This window comes from Gopherus flavomarginatus, chromosome 4 (genome assembly GCF_025201925.1).
Source record: "Gopherus flavomarginatus isolate rGopFla2 chromosome 4, rGopFla2.mat.asm, whole genome shotgun sequence".
Classification (NCBI taxonomy): Eukaryota; Metazoa; Chordata; order Testudines; family Testudinidae; genus Gopherus; species Gopherus flavomarginatus.
In genome coordinates this window covers 57,035,256-57,050,271 of record NC_066620.1, presented here as the reverse complement: position 1 = coordinate 57,050,271, position 15,016 = coordinate 57,035,256, and the positions used below count along the sequence as shown (strand labels likewise).

The following is a 15,016-nucleotide window of genomic DNA, read 5'->3' as shown; positions in this document are numbered from 1 at the left end:
GGCCAGAAGCAGGCATTTTGAAGGTGCAAATGAGGACGACACACCAGCACTTGGACTGGATCCAACCCGCCTTACCGTCTTATCCTGACTATCCCCTTTCTACCCTGCGTAGGCCCGTATCACATTGGACCGCTGGGTGTTCCAAATGATAGGGGGATACTCCCTCCAATTCTCTGCCCTCCCACCCTTCCCCATCCCTCGTCAGGGAACCTTCTCACAAGCAACTCCTTATATAGGAGGTGCACTCGTTCCTGTGGCTGCAGGCAGTGGAAGAGGTTCCTCAGAAGCTGAAGGGCAAGGGCTTCTATTCCTGGTATTTCCTAATACCGAAAGCCAAAGGCCCATCGTAGACCTGTGAGAGCTCAACAGGTTCATGAAGAAACTCAATTTCCACATGGTCTCCTTGGCCTCCATCATCCCTTCTTTGGATCCAGAGGATTGGTATGCCGCCCTTGACTTGAAGAATGCATACTTTCCTATAGCAATTACACCATCCCACAGAAAGTACCTCAGGTCTGTGGTGAGCAACAACCACTAGCAGTTCACAGTCCTCCCTTTTGGCCTGTCAGTGGCACCTCGTGTGTTTACCAAGTGCATGGCAGTCATAGCCACATTTCTACGCAGGCACCAGGTACAGGTGTTCCTGTACCTCGATGACTGTCTGATCAAGAATCGCACCAGGGCTCAAATGGAGGCACTAGTCAACTTCATGAGAATGTTGTTTGACGAACAGGGCCTTCTCCTCAACTTGAGGAAATCGACTCTGTCCCTGGTTCAGTGGATAGAGTTCATAGGGGCAGTGTTGGACTCAACACAGGCCAGGGTATACCTTCCGAAAGTGAGGTTTCGGGCCCTGGGTGACATCTTTCTAAGTGTCAGGGCAGCTTCCCACCACCACAGCAAGGAATTTCATGAAACTTCTAGGGCACATGGTCACTTGTACCTATGTGGTGCAACACACCAAACTCACACTCTAGCCTCTCCAATCATGGCTAGCCTCAGTATATTGGCTGGCTCAGGACAGTTTGGACAGGGTCATGACTCTTCCTTGCCCAGTCCTTGACTCCCTCCAGTGGTGGCTTGACCCACAGGTAGTGTGTGCAGAGGTCCTCTTCACCAGTCCTCAGCCATCCCTCTCGCTAGTGACGGATGCTGGGGCTGAGGGGCACATCTGGGAGACCTCAGGACTCAAGGCCTCTGGTCTCAGGCAGAACTCGCTCTCCACATCAATGTCAGAAAGCTGAGAGTGGTGCGCCTGGCATGCCGGACTTTCTGAGCCCACTTGACAGGGAGAGTGTATCAGTCATAACAGACAACACCACAGCAATGTTCTCTATCAATAAACAGGGTGCACTCTCCTCTCCCCTGTGTTAGGAAGCCCTCATGTTGTGGGACTCAATACACTTGAGCATTCCATGTTGTGAGCATTCAATACACTTGCAAGCATCACACCTCCTCAGGGTACAGAACGAGTTGGCGGACTGTCTCAACAGGTCATTCCTTGGCCTAGAGTGCTCCTTATGCCCAGACATCGCAAACTTAATCTTCAAATGGTGGGGCTTTCCCCAGATAGACCTGTTCACCACACGACGCAACAGGAAGTGCCAGCAGTTTTGCTGCTTCCTGAATCGCAGCCCAGGCTCCATCATGGATGCGTTCCTCCTCCCATGGGAGGAGGCTTTCTCCTGTATGCATCCCTGCCCATCCCTCTCGTTCACAAGGTGCTCCTCAAGATACACAGGGAAGAGGTTTCAGTGATATTGATAGCTCTAGCCTGGCCCCACCAACACTGGTAAACATCTCTCCTGGAAATATCTGCGGAAGCCCCAATCACCTTGCCACTCCTCCCGGACTTAATAACTCAGTATCACAGCTGTCTCCAGCACCCAGACCTCAAATCTTTGCACCTCACAGTGTGGAAGCTCTATGGTTGAACCCCATGGAGCTCTCCTGCTTGGACCTGGTTAGACAAGTCCTCCTTGGCAGCAGAAAACCCTCCACCAGGGCTACCTACCTTGCCAAGTGGAAGAGATTCTCAATCTGGTTGACACAGCATTTTTCGTCCCCGACGCTCGCCTCTATGCCACTCATACTAGACTACCTTCTTCACTTCAAGCAGCAAGGACTGTCCATGTCATCAGTAAGGGTTCACTTGGCTGCCATCCAGGTGCAGAGGGCCAGTCGGTCTTTGCCAACCGTATGGTCAGCCGTTTCCTGAAAGATCTCAACAGGCTATACCCACATGTCTGACAACTGAGGGAGGTGGTTTGGTAGGCTCTATTTTGAGCACCAGGAAGGTGCCTGGACTGACCCAACAGATACTTCTAGGGGAAAAATCTTCCAGCTGCCATGCACATGTGCACGCACACACCTGGTTGGAATGGACATGAACAACACATCTTGAAGAACAACAGTTATGAGAAGGTGAGTAACCGTTTTATATTTTACTGTTATATTTGGTACTGATGCAACTGCTGCTGGAATCCAGTGTCCAGCTGTGGTTTCCACTATTCAAGAAGGATGTTATTAAATTGGAGAGGGTTCAGAGAAGAGCCACCAGAATGATTAGAGGATTAGAAAACATGCCTTATAGTGATAGACTCAAGGAGCTCAATCTATTTAGCTTAACAAAGATAAAGTTATGAGGTGATTGATTATAGTGTAGGAGCAGGATTTTATAATGTCCCATAAGAATTAATGTATGATTTGATTTCATCCTGTCTGCCACTCTTTTTGAATAGCAGAAAGAAATAAGACCAGAACAATCCTTCTGACTAATTATGGTCACCCTTCTTTTTAGGATGAGTTATAATGTCTACTATGGTTTCCTATACCTATTACAAATTAGGCACTCTAGTTAAATATACATTTATTTGTTTTAAAGTTTTAGTAAGTAAGAGACAGAATCTTATACTGTATCTTTATTAATGAGGAGAGAGAAATGTTGAGGGCCTGAAGCCCCAATGTGAATTGTTTTAGTTATAAAATTTAGCAAGGCTTGATTTACAATGTATTCTGCTGAATAGACAATACTGCTGTCTGTACACCTTTGACGGTTTCTGTAAGAGATTGTGTAAATGAGGAGTGCATGCATCAGGAAAAGATATGGTGTGAAAGCCATCACAAATGGCCAGATGATCAAGAAAAAGTAAGAAACTTGGAAAGACCAAGAGACAATCAGAAAACATCCATGGTATCTGATGCTAAACACCTTAGCAGCATTGACACTGACAACCTGAGAGGTGAGGCAGGCACCCCCGAAGGCAAAATGACAAATAGAAGATAACGATGGGAAGCCTGGCAATAACCATCAAATGGCAGGAGTGTGTGTGTGTGTGTGTGTGTGTGTGTGTGTGTGAGAGAGAGAGAGAGAGAGAGACTGAAAAGCATATGTTAACTCTTGTATTTTCAATAAATGCTGCGTATTTGCCTTCCTCTATAAAGATCCCGTGTGCTTTGTATGAGCATAACATTTTTGGCGGAGAATTGTGAAAGAGGGAATGGTAAATATGTGGTAATTATTGACAATACTGCTAAGTGATTGATCATTCAGGTGTGCACATAGAGAGACTGGGCAGTAAAAAGTAATATTGTATTCACTCTTGGTATCTGATGAATTGAGAATTTGTTATGATTAAAGGTATACACACCCTCGTTCGTAGCAGGGCTGAGAGACAGGAGAGAGGTTTAACATCCCTCTCTCCACCCCGGACTGCTGGGGGGAAGTAATTGAAGGTGGATATAACCCTGGTCATAGAAGTGCCAGGCAAGAGGCGGAGGATTAGAGTCCTCGCTCCGACCCGTTTGTCGGGGAAAACTATAAGTGCATACACCCTTGGCCGTAGCATGACTGAACATAAGAGGAGAACTTAGGGTTTCTCGCTCTGCCCCGGGAGGGGTTTTTATATTTGGTGTATGAACCCTCGGTGGAAGAAGGCTGAACAATACAGAGGGAAGCTTAGCGTCTCTCCCTCTGGCTCAGAGTGGGTTAAAATCATAAGCCCCGACATAAAATACAGATCTTGTTCTGTTGAACCAAACTCTGAAGGATATAGGAGTTGGGGCAGTGTAGTATTTTTTGTGAGTGATATTGTGGCAATTTCACAATTTTAAAGGAAATGATTAAGGAAAGGGACCAGGAAGGGTGGGGGCTAGTTAAGGAGCCCACCTTCCTTGCAAAATTGGTAGTGGAACAAAGCTTGTGCCCGTGGAAAGGAATGGTTAATTGGAAAAAGCAGGATTGGGCCCAGGCAAAAAACAGATCGAGAACTTGAAAAACAGGTTGGAAGCCCTACAGGCATAGTGGCAGGAGTAAGAAAAGCAGTAAGTGCAGGCATGAATCCCTGGGACAATACTTAAAATGATGAAATCTGAGTTGACAAAGGTGTCATTTTGGGAGATAAACCAGTAATTTAAGGAAAGAAAGTGAAAAGTTAACTCTACAGAGCCTGGAGAGAATTAAGCATTTAAACTTTGCGAAAATGTTAAGAAGGACCATGTTAAAGAGAGAGAGAATTCTTGGTTTCTTTGCAGCCATTCTGAAGGAAAAATGGGCCCTTTTCCAAAAGAATGTCTGTAAATAATCCAGGTAAAGAGACTATCTAATTGACATCATTTGACTATGGACAATTTAGTCAAATTTGCTAAGAACATAGGGGGATTCTACTGGAACTTAACTGACCCAAATGTATAAAGGAAATAAAATATATGTAAAAACAGATCAGTGTAGAAGAAATATTAAGGAAAAGAAAATGTGTACGTATCTATCTGTCTGTGGAAATATGTGAGGTTCTTAGAACCTAAACCAACACATCTGGTTTGTAAAACTCCCATTTTGTAGTTTAAGATACATTGATTTTGTTTTGTAATAATGCCACTAAAAATCCATTTGACTCTCTTTAATTCAAAGTTGCAAAACTGACAGATCTTTTTGCCAGACACGGGTAATTAGTGTTGTTTGGCTTTGGGATTTGGCATTTAACCCTTAAGGGGTAACTTGATTCTTTACAAAATTTAAAATGTTTTTTAAATAAAGACCAAGTCATGGCTGCAGCAGGGCAGTCAAAATCAGGAGAATATGGAAAGATTCTGGATTCTTTTTGTTTGTTTGTTTTTTTGTAACAGAATAGCAGATAAGAGCTGTAGTACAAAAATAAGAAATGTAAAGCCCAACAATAACCATCAAATAATGACACCACTTAAGGACTAATAATTACAAAATAACATTTCAAAAAGCATGGACTCAAATGGAAATTTACAGTTATAAAGCTGGGGTGTTTTGCCATGGAACTCTGGGTTCAGTCCTGCAAAGCCTTGGAGCATCGAATAGCGACCGACAAGAGCCCAGCTCCACACTCGTGCTCAATCTAACTGGGCATTAGATTGACTCAAGCCACAACAGAGTGGTAACTGTAAACATCACTGGCAGGAGAGAGAGAGAGAGAGCGAGTGAGAGTGTGTGTGTGAAAAGCATATGCTAACTGTTGTATTTTCAATAAATGCTCCGTATTTGCCTTCCTCTATAAAGATCGTGCGCTTCGTATGAGCATAACAGTTGTCTATAAGTACCTACATGGGGAACAAAAATTTGTTAATGGTCTCTTCATCTAGCAGAGAAAAGTATAACACACTCCAAAGGCTGGAAGTTAAAGCTAGATGAGTTCAGACTGGAAATAAGGTGTAAATATTTAACTGTGAGGGAACAGTTTTTAGCAAAGATTGTGATGTATTTTCCATTAATGGCAATTTTAAAATCAATATTGGATGTTTCTCTAAACATGTTCTAAGAATTAATTAGAGAATTCTATGGGCCTATTTTATACAGGAGGTCAGACTAGATGATCACGATGGTCCCATCTGGCCTTGGAATCTATAAATATATAGTTTTACCTATTTGTATTATAGATGTTCTTCTGCATTCTTTGAGGAGGAGAGGTCAGCATTAAAACAGAAACGGCAGAAAATCCGACTTTTACAACAGCGGAAAGTTGCAGATATTTCACAATTTAAAGATCTTCCAGATGAAATTCCATTACCACTTGTTATAGGAACAAAAGTTACAGGTAATTTTTAAAAACAAATATTTTTGCAAATATATCAGTAAATACTGCCCACTAACACATAGCTCAGATAAGTTAATTATTTCATTTTTTGAGTGAAGATTTTATGTTTTTACCTTTCTTAATTCACTGCAGGAAGTTTTGAGGGTTAGTTAATGTTTCTAAAGAAGTAGCATGGTTTGAAGATTTAAACATCATATAACTAATAATTTTATTACTACTACTATGTCAGTTGTAAGTGATCTCATTTATTAAAAATCCAGACAGTTCATCAAATCCTAAAAACACAACAGTTTAAATACCTAGATCTCTGCAGTCCCTAATCTGGACCTTAAACATTAAATCTTAAACAATCCATTACTAGGTGTCGTTATCCAAACATTGACTCTTGTTGAAGAGCAGGCACACAAGAACCAGTATAACACCGCTGGGAGGCGTTTGCATAAACATCTACAAAGCTACTTCATTATCTACCTTCAGATCCCTCTTCAAAACTCTTTTTGTCATGATACCTACAAAAATTTGAAAGTGGTTAGGCTGCTGGTGTGCAGAGACGGTCTATCATGCTGACCAATATTGTCTCATTGTTTCCTTGTACTCCATGGTCATTCTGTTTGTATCCATCTGTTGTCTCTTGTCTTACACTTAAATTGTAAGCTCCTTGGGGCAGGGAACATCTTTTTGTTCTTTGTTTGTACAGCACCTAGCACAATGGGGTCCTGGTCCAGGAGTAGGACTCCTAGGCTCTATAGCAATACAAATAATAAATAATAACAAAAATAACATCATAGTAGCCATTTCCATAGTCTCCTGTAACTCCATCCTGGAGCTGTTTGTTCCCTAGTGCTTACATAATAACTTAACACAATTCTTAATTTTCTCTTAATACATTTGTATCAGTGGTAGTGAGCAAAGGGGCAGAATTAGTGTTCTAAAACTTTTAGAAATCCATTTTTTCCATAAAATCAGAGTAGTAGATGGTACTGGTTATGAAGCAAAATTTCTTTTCAAATTGATTCCTGTGGTGATTATTGTGTTTTTTATATATTACATTTGACCTGTAAAGATAAATTATGATTAAAGCTTGACAGTATTTCTATTATATGAGTTCTTTTTCTGAGTTTACAGTGTTTTTCGTTAATGTGTATGTGTTGTATTGAATATGCCATCCAAGGTATTTTGTATATTTCCAGTGCTTACTTGCAAAAGACTTCGTAACATCTATCTTCCTCAAATAAATATTTTTTATATTTGTGTTTCCTTTCATAGCACGGTTGCGTGGTGTCCATGATGGACTGTTCACTGGACAGATAGATGCTGTAGACACACTTAATGCTACTTACAGAGTAACTTTTGACAGGGCAGGGCTTGGAACACATACAGTCCCAGATTATGAAGTCCTTGTAAGTATTATTTACCCATTTGTGAAACTAGCTGGAATATAAAATGATTTTTTCCAAAATATGCCAATGTGTATATTTAAATTAAGCAAAAGATGGTGCAGGAGTAAAATCCAGATGCTATTGGCCATAAAGCAGAAAAAAGACAAATCAAAAGCATAGAAAATGACCATTAAAGTATCTTTTTGTAAATAAATTCCTGCTATTTTAATATCTTTATTAAGAGTTGCACAGATATAATTTCAGGTTCCCCATTCTCCTGCTGTCTGTCTTATGGCTGTCCTTGCCCAGGGAGATGTGCACAAACCTTCAGGTTGAGACAGTTGTGTGTAAAGGCTTAAACCTTGACCTTCATTGAAGGTCAACAGTTTTTCTTTAAACTTCCTCATACTCCATTGTAATAGGGCACTGGGCCTTGGGGCAGATGCTTGCACCCCAGTGTACCTGTTACAGTCCTTAGGTCTTTTAAGACCAGGCATTCCGGTCTGAACATACTGTAGTCATATGACCATGAATCAGGTGATCACATTTGGGAACTGTGTTATGCCAAGCTCAGTATGAAGTAAAATAAGGGTTACAGTCATGAGCGGCGGGTATAATAGGCACGGGGAGGCTAAGCCTCTCCTGATGCAGCCGCCGTGGACCCCATTGCCGGACACCTGGGCCACGGTGGCCCCACCTGTGCTCCCTCTCTTCCCCTCCCTGCTCTGCCTTTTCCTTGAAGCCCCCACTAATCGCCGCTGCCTTGTGAGTCACTCCTTTCCTCCACTGTCCTCCCCCGTGAAACCCCCCAGACTCAACACATCCCTCCTCCACCTCACCCCCCTGCCACCCACCACATCCCTCCACTTCCTTCCCCCACAAGGGTGCCCACTGCATCCCTCCTCACCCCATCTTCCTGGAGCTTGGGGCTCGGGCCAGTGCTTGGGTAGGCCCGGGGGTTGGGCTCAGCAGTTCAGCTGGGGCACCTCCAGCCACACAGAGGGGGTGGACCTCTGGGCTCCAGCGGGTGAGGGGTGGGGCCTGGGGTGGAAGGGGTGGGGCCAGGGCTAGCCTCCCTGAAGGGGGGTTTCACCCATCGCCCATGGTTACAATAAAACCTCAAAGGGAGTTCTTCCATGGGATTCTGGCAGACATCCTAGGGGGTATTCAGGAAAAGCTACACAGTGGGAAGGCTCTGTCCTGTCCTTTCCTGTCCTCTCCCAACTTGCTGAAAACTGGAAATGCCTCTGATGACTGGGACCAAGTGTTATAAGCTGTTTTGCTCTTGTTTCAGATCCTTTTGTCACAGTAAAAGTGCCTTGGCCTGAAATGTAATTCAGAGGTTATCTTATCATACCTGACTGGTGTACCTGCAATTAAAGGAATTCTCCTGCCTTATGAGTTGGTCTAGACTAGATTGTAAGATATTTAGAATAGGGACCATGTTTTCTTTTGTATCTTCTAAAGTGTCAAATGCAACTGTAGGTTTTTAACAGATCAGGTTCTGTTCTGGCAGTCTTGAGCATCTTCCTGCTTGTTGTCAGTGTTGATCTACGACTGCTTCAATGAGGAAAGTGGAGCATCCTTTCAAAATATTATTGCATTCCCTGATGCAGTGCCACATATCACCTTTTATTGGGAAGGAAAGGTTATCTATGTGATGTTCTCCATCCACTGTAGCCTGGAAGCAAAGGATTGAGGGAAGGGAGTATCTTAAGCTTGATCTTTCTAAAGCAGTATATTACGTTAATGCTAGCCTACCAACCCTTTTAACACGTTTTAGCCTAAAATATAAATCCATGGGTTTGTGGTGTTCAAGAAGTATGTAAAACTTTTAGTCTCTTTAAAGTCACCCTGGAATAGTTGTTTCTTCCTTTTTCTGTCTTAACAGAGCAATGAGCCTCATGAAACTATGCCAATTACTGCTTTTGGACAAAAACAACGGCCTTCTAGATTCTTCATGACCCCTCCTCGATTACACTACACACCTTCTCTCCAGTCTCCAATTACAGTAAGTAGTATGTACCAGAAAATGTCATTGCTTAATAATTCAATATATGAAACATTAATATAGTAATTCAGTGTATTATTGAAATAAATTACCTGAGGATATTTAACAAGATAAATTGTTTGTTTTTTTAAATCTTTCTAGAAATAAGTTGTTAAATGCAACTTTCTTTCTTTGTATAGGACAGTGATCCTTTATTAGGACAATCCTCTTGGAAAAACAAAATTTCAGGCTCAGATAGCGAAACACTAGGTGGTTTTCCAGTAGAATTTCTTATCCAAGTGGTGAGTGTTAACTGTTCTTCTTTTAATTGTATGTGCAATGGCCTTTTTATATCTATTGTTGAACTCTCGTGTGGTTAACTCACACTAGATATTTTCATAAGAGCCTTGCTAATATCAAAAAGGAACTTGTCATGAATTATTAATCATAATCTTTGTTTTGACATGTTGATGGTTTTTTTCCTTTATGTAGAACTTTTTTGTATGTACTGTTTTGTCAGTTACTGCTTTTTAAGATTTTAATTTTCACATTGCATGGTATTAATATACCCTTTTTTTTTAAAAAGTGTTCGACACATCCCATCCACTAAGCCAGGACAACTAGTAGGATGTCCTGCTCACTTTGAGAACAAGAGAGGCAACTCTGCAGTCCCAAAATCAAAGGGAGTTGAAAAAGATATGTCTAAACAAAACACTTCCTATCCCTCAAGATGTAAATTCTGGTGTTCCAAATCTATCTTTATCCTCCTCTTATGTGTTTGAAGATAATAGTTTAGCTTATTCTGAGAATGTGTTCAGCAAAGTATGAAAATGTAATATTGGGAAGTGGAGATCCAGGAAGCACAGAAACTAATCTAAGCAAGTTGTTTTTGTAGATAACAAAACAATATTATTAGTAAGGTCAACTTTATAATGAAAGACGTTAAATTCCATTATAATTTTTGCAAAAACTAGCATGAAGTAGAATCAAAACAGGCTATTCTCGAATAAGAAGTGCAGGATATTCTGACAATGTTCTTAAAGATTACATAACTGATTAAAGAACTGAATTTTATCTTCAGTTCATATAAAATATATTTCTGTTTTGGCCATTCAACTTATGGTGCATACTACTTGCAGTAAATATTGCTTGTCAGAGAGCTTAATAAAACTGATTGATTAAGGCAGGGGTTCTCAACCTTTTTCTTTCTGAGACACCCCTACCCCCCAAACCTGCTATTAAAAACTCCAGGGCCCAGCAGGGATGGGGCCTTGGGCATAGGCATAGTTTGACATCTATTTTGGGGGAGCAGGGGCCAGCAGGGCTCAAGCCAGCTCCGCATGGCGGGGTCCAGGGAGGGAGCAGCACCTCCACCCCCGGCTCACTTCAGCAGGTCACTCAGCCTGTGGGGGGGGGGGGGGGGGAGGAAGGAGGGGAACCAAAACTTACAACTCAAAGTGGGGGGCTTAGCTCAAAAAGTTTGAAAACAACTCAGGGAGGGGAGTAGCTAGAGTCTGTGTGCTAGGAGGGCTCCCCTGCAGTCCCTGTTCCCGAGGGCTCTGCCAGCCACGGAGCTGGATACCCCAGACCAGGCGGCACTTAACAGCTGTGTGAGAAAGCGGGGTTGGGAGCTGAGGAGCAGCTTCAACCCGGGGCACCAACAGGAGACAAAGGAATGCTGCAGGTGCCTGTCCTGCTCCATGACACCAGCCAGAGTAGCAGCTCCCCGCACTCGCTGCCCGGCTCCAGCTTCCTGACTCTGACCTGGCCAAGAGGCAGGGAAAGAAGGTGTTGGGGGGAAGTGTGGTGCTGCCCCCGGGACTATCCTACTCTTGCACTGCAGTTTGGTGTGGGGAGGGGCAACGCCCTTCATGTCCCCAACTCTGCCCATGGGTGCTCAGGGCTTCTGCCCCACAGGGAGCACCAGGGCTCAGGGCTCCAGGACTCAGCCCCCCGCCTCCCAGCTTCAGCCCTGCAGGGGGCTCCGGGGATCAGGGCTTCAGCCTGAGCTTCAGACTTCAGACTTGTGGGGGTGCTGGTCTCGGGTTCTAGGTTTCAGCCACGGAGCCCCGTGGCCCCCTTGAAAGAGATCATGGACCCCTATGGGGCTACAGATCCCCATTTGAGAACCACTAGATTAAGGGAAACATAATGGCCAAAAATAGTAATAAGTAGGGTAAGGTAGTGTTTTGTAAGGTCAAGAACATTACATTAAATACAGTAAAAATAAGGCACTGATATATGATGATTCATTAATTGCAAGGCATGCGATTTGTTTCTACTGCTACACCTGATCTGAGAGTTATCCTCTCAGTCTGATTCATCAACATGTTCTAGGGAGAATGATCTGCAAAACTGTGATAAGGCCAAACTGACCAAGAAACTGAAGAGCCAGTAAAACTCAGTTACCCAATCACAGTTGATTTTTGTGGTGATGGTGCTGTATTTTAAATCAGAAAACTTTCAAATTTCAACTAATATTTGGTTATAGTCACCTACTCATGTTAAGTAAACTGAGCTTACGAAGCATGGGTTCCTTGCCTGTGATGCTTCTGAGTGCATTTTTTGAAGGACACTGAACAAGCAAAAATAGTGCTATTAATGCTGAGATTGCCAAAATGTGCCTGAACAAAATCAGAACAAAAATTTCCAGTGTGGACTCTTGTCTGGTCATTTCAGGACTGCTCAATTCATGTTTCTAATAAAGGAATGAGAAAGGGATTTTTAAAAAAGCTCTACTTAAAGGCCACACATTATATTTAAGCCTAGAGTATGAATGACTTTTATTTGAAGATGTTTGAAGCAGTGTTGCTGAACTTAGGTGTTGCTATGAAAAAGCTAACACTGGTTGTATTATAATTGAATCATTTCTTTCACATGATGCCAGATGCCAGCACTGTTGTGAGAGTAACAGAAACATATAGTCTAGGTACTGTAATATTGTTATGTTAAAGGTTGATTACCATTATATGGCTGGATCTTGGACCAAGAAGTTACTACAGCCTTGCTGCAAAAATGGAACTTGCCCTTTGCTCTTTTCCCTGCATTTATTGCTTTTTTTCAAGCTATAATTACAATGCTTTAGTCATGTGCAAAGGAAAAATATGTCCTCTTAAGTTCATAGAAAATCCCAAAGAAGCTTTAAGAACATGCTTAGGGCTTATAAACTGCTGAAATTTCCTTAGACGGGACAACAATCAAAAGTTTCATTTGCACTTTATGTGGAAAGTCAGACATGAGAGTCATGATTGGTACATGATTCGATAACACAAAAGAAAGTACCAGATCATTAGAGATCCCCCTTATAGAATCCCATGCTGTGACCCAAAACTTTTACCTTCATGCAAACCACAACTAGTAGGGAAAATCAGGTATACAATCTGTGGCACTGGTCTGGAAGAATGCAGACATACTAGATCCTGACACACCAGATTTTGTCAAGTTCCATCCAAAGGGCTATGGGTGGATACATAAAGAAGGTCAGCATATTTTTAAAGTGGTTTGTAGACCAGATTCCTCAAGAAATCTATATGGAGCTTGATAGAACTATGCTTCACAATGATGGCTCTTATATCAATCATATTGATTACCTACTGATTCAAAATCTAACGCCTCAGAAATTGGAATGTGTTTACAAAAACAAAGTATCACTGTTAATGTTATGCATTTATTACATAGTGGTTATATAAGTATTCAAGACAAGTTATTTAGTAAAATTTATTAAATTCATTGGAAGATTTCAGTTTGAAAAAAATAAATATAATAGGTTATATATCTTAAAAGGGATTTCCACACAGCTGTTAATTTTGTGCCTGCAATTAATTGTGGGAACTAATTATAATGTTTGGATGTCTAACAGTTGATTTGTGGTCACAATTAGATGATTAGATGTGAGGACATCATGACCTGCACCAGTAATTTTGCACCCTCGATTGCAAGTGAAAATTTAGTCAGGGTTCAGTAAAAGAAATGTGGCCCAAAATAAGGCCTTGTAAGACTGATTTTTACCATAATTTATCAATGAAGACTGATAGGTCCCACTTTATAAAATCAATATGTTCATTGTCCGTTCTTCTTTTGGTATTAAAATGATCTTTTTAGTTCTTCTTTACGGACTGCTGTGTGGGTGCTCCACTGTAGGTGTCTTGGGGCCCTGCACTTATAATCAGAGATTTGTAGTAGCAGTGCCCCAGTTGAATGTGCATGTCAGTCGACCCCCGCCGCTCTGAGCGGCTACCTCGTATGCACAGCCAACCAATCCCCAGTTCCTTCTCTACCACCTTTGGCTTGAGTTGGAGCAACAGCAGCACTCATGTCTATTTCGTAAATCGTTTATATTCCCATCTTTATCCTTTTTTTGTCAGTTTTCTTCCATTTTCCCGTCATTTACCCACTTAAAAAAATATATATATTTTGCTCTCCCTCCCCGGCATCCCCGCCACTGGTGGGTCTCCACCATCAGTGACTGAACTATGACCGTTTTCTACAGACCTCGACCTCCTCAGGCATGCCAGGTTCCCCCAGCTTTAAACGGTGCCTGACCTGCAGACTATCAGTTCCTGTATCGGATGGTCATGCTCAGTGCATCCACTGTCTCGGGGAAACCTGTGTACCACAGAAGTGTCCATGTTGCAAGAAATTATCTGCCAGGACACTGAAAGCCAGAGAACCTCCAACTAAAATTACTAATAATGGAGAAATCCCTGAGGCCAGCCTCCAACCCAGAGTCCAGGACTCCTCCTAGCCAATGGTCTCCAGCAGCAGCCTTAGGCAAGGGCTCCACACAAACCATGTCTAAGGACCCTGCACCTAAGAAGGCGACCATACATCGATCGCAGTTATCACCACAGAGAGATCCCCCTAAAAAGAAGCTATCTCCTGGCCAGAAATCTGCCCTGGTACCGATGGCACCAAGAACCTCGGACCGAGAGGCACCGGGAATGTCCAGTACCAAGACATCCTGAGGACCCAAGGCACCGACATGGCCAGGCTGTCACTCAGGCCTGGTCTACACTACGCGTTTAAACAGATTTTAGCAGCGTTAAACCGATTTAACGCCGCATCCGTCCACACTACGAGGGCCTTTATATCAATATAAAGGGCTCTTTAAATCGGTTTCTGTACTCCTCCCCAACGAGAGGAGTAGCGCTAACATCGGTATTACCATATCGGATTAGAGTTAGTGTGGCCGCAAATTGACGGTATTGGCCTCCGGGCGGTATCCCACAGTGCACCACTGTGACCACTCTGGACAGCAATCTGAACTCGGATGCACTGGCCTGGTAAACAGGAAAAGCCCTGCGAACTTTTGAATTGCATTTCCTGTTTGCCCAGCATGGAGCGCTGATCAGCATGGGTGGCGATGCAGTCCCAAATGCAAAAAGAGCTCCAGCATGGACCGTATGGGAGATACTGGATCTGATCGCTGTATGCGGAGACAAATCTGTTCTATCAGAGCTCCGTTACAGAAGATGAAATGCCAAAGCATTTGAAAAAAATCTCCAGGCTACACAGTGCTGCGTGACAAGCGTAACGGAAAGCCAAAGAATCAAATGGACGCTCATGGAGAGAGGGAGGGGGTACTG

General features: G+C 42.7%; 1 protein-coding gene across 3 annotated transcripts in view; it reads left to right on the top strand.

Moving 5' to 3' along the window:
* The window catches only part of LIN9 (lin-9 DREAM MuvB core complex component), a 72,773-nt gene that overhangs the window by 39,854 nt on the left and 17,903 nt on the right, over positions 1-15,016 (top strand). For all 3 annotated transcript variants that reach the window (XR_007773754.1, XM_050948558.1, XM_050948556.1), the window contains 4 exons: positions 5,905-6,062; positions 7,329-7,462; positions 9,333-9,452; positions 9,632-9,733. Coding sequence is in view for 2 of the 3 variants with exons in the window: in XM_050948558.1 (XP_050804515.1) it covers positions 5,905-6,062; positions 7,329-7,462; positions 9,333-9,452; positions 9,632-9,733 (514 nt within the window). In the remaining variant the exon portion in view is untranslated. The remainder of the gene's footprint in view (positions 1-5,904; positions 6,063-7,328; positions 7,463-9,332; positions 9,453-9,631; positions 9,734-15,016) is intronic.